Below are 1922 nucleotides of genomic sequence, written 5' to 3' on the forward strand. Positions count from 1 at the left end.
CCAGTTATTGGGAGCATTAAACGAGATGATGGATGCCAGCACTCAGTGTGACGCCCGGTTTTCACTCACGATGGCCACTACTTTTTGAATACCTAATGGCTCCGGTGCCACGTGTACGTCACCACACGCCGGGCACAACGTGGCTGGGCTCAAAAGCTTGGGCTCTTTTTGCCACCCTTTTCTGTCTCCTGAGAGCACCTCTGTCCTTTACTCTGGAAATGTTTGAAACATCAGGGAGATGAGATCTGTCCTCAAACAAGTGGCAGAAGGCTGAGGTGTGGGCGAGTTACCAGGACGTTCTATCTCCCTCCAAATAGGGTTCTCCTAGAGCACCCAGGCCCCACTGTGCTCTAAGAGAGGATTATCCTAATTCCTGCCTCCCTTCCTGCCCCCAGAGCCCTCAAACCTCTCCACCTGTCCCAGGGGCCCCACGGTCAGTGGCAGGACCATTGCTATGTAAATGTCTGTGCAAATGTCCTGGTGTCAACCAGCCAGATCTCCAGTGAGGCAGGGCCACCTCCTGAGACCAACACTTCCTAGCCATGGGGCGCTGGGCACGGATGATCTGCTCCCTGTTCCTCCTGCTGCAGGTCCTGGTTGAGCCGGCTGAGAACTCGGACTTCTACCTGACTGGAGATTACCTCCTGGGTGGCCTCTTCAGCCTCCACGCCAACGTGAAGGGCACTGTCCACCTCAACTACCTGCAGGTGCCCAAGTGCAAGGAGTGAGTCTCCAGTGTGAGGCTGGAAATGGTGGTTGGGGTGGGGTGGGAGGCCAGGGTGGTCCTGTGGTCCTCGGGGGCCAGGCCAGGACTGAGGGCTCAGATCACTCCTCCCCATTCTTTGCCAAATCCCCTATTCTGGATCCACCCCACTGGTCCCCAGGGATGACCCACACAATCCACTCTACCAAAACCTTTGGCAATTGTGTTCCGACACACAGACCTGGCTTGTCCCAACGTCACATTTCTTTATAAAGAGTTACAGGATGTTAGAGACTTGAGGGGTCTTAGAGACCATCAAAACCACCCCACCCACTTTGGCAACTGGGGGACTCCCGATGAGTCTGTGCCAAGGCCTGGTCTAAAAGTCTGTGGGAGGCAGAAAGTGGTTTTTCTGTAGGAGGTTCTCAGACTGGAAGGGGAGGCTTGCATTTCCCAAGGGCTGGGGTTGGGTGGGTAGGGGTGCTCGCAGGACTGGAGGGGATTTCCTCACCTCCTCGGTGAGCCCATCGGGACGGCAGCATCACTTGGAGATTGGATGGGTCATCCTCATGCAAGGCTGAAGGCAGGGACATGGAGCCAGCCTGGGACTATAGAATAGTGACTTCATTCAGAGAGGGTGAAGGTATTCCGGGAGACGGGGACAAGGGAAGGAGAGCGCAAAAGCTGATCAAGGGTTGACTATAAGAAATGCACCGTCTATGACACTGGGGAGGATTATATGCTGGTTTAAGGATGCTGAGGGTAGTGGTGCCAGTGATGCTGCAGAGCATGGTGTTGTATTTCCTGAGCCTGTGATAGTGGCGGGGAGTATAATGACGGTGACGGTGGTGATGAAAGTGGTGGTGCTGATAATGTTGATAACAGTAATACTGTTATCATGAAACATTGGTGATCGTGAAAATGGTGAAGAATATGGTGGTGATGATGGTGGTGATGGTGATGATAGAGATGATGGTGATGATGATGGTGGTGGTGGTGGTGATGATGGTGGTGATGGTGGTGATGATAGAGATGATGGTGGTGGTGGTGATGGTGATGGTGATGGTGGTGATGATGGTGGTGGTGGTGATGATGGTGGTGGTGGTGATGATGGTGGTGGTGGTGATGACAGAGATGATGGTGATGACGATGGCGGTGGTGGTGGTGATGATGGTGGTGATGGTGGTAATAATGATGGTTGTGGTGGTCATGGTGATGA

At 53.5% G+C, this 1922-nt stretch overlaps 1 protein-coding gene across 1 annotated transcript in view; it reads left to right on the plus strand.

Moving 5' to 3' along the window:
* The first annotated feature begins 541 nt into the window (after positions 1-541).
* The window catches only part of LOC105820447 (taste receptor type 1 member 2), a 16674-nt gene continuing 15293 nt past the window's right edge, over positions 542-1922 (plus strand). Inside the window, exon 1 of the mRNA XM_012656928.1 lies at positions 542-724. Within this exon, the coding sequence (XP_012512382.1) occupies positions 543-724 (182 nt within the window). The 5' untranslated portion in view covers position 542. The remainder of the gene's footprint in view (positions 725-1922) is intronic.

Source organism: Propithecus coquereli, unplaced genomic scaffold (assembly GCF_000956105.1).
Source record: "Propithecus coquereli isolate 6110/MARCELLA unplaced genomic scaffold, Pcoq_1.0 Scaffold528, whole genome shotgun sequence".
Lineage (NCBI taxonomy): Eukaryota > Metazoa > Chordata > Mammalia > Primates > Indriidae > Propithecus > Propithecus coquereli.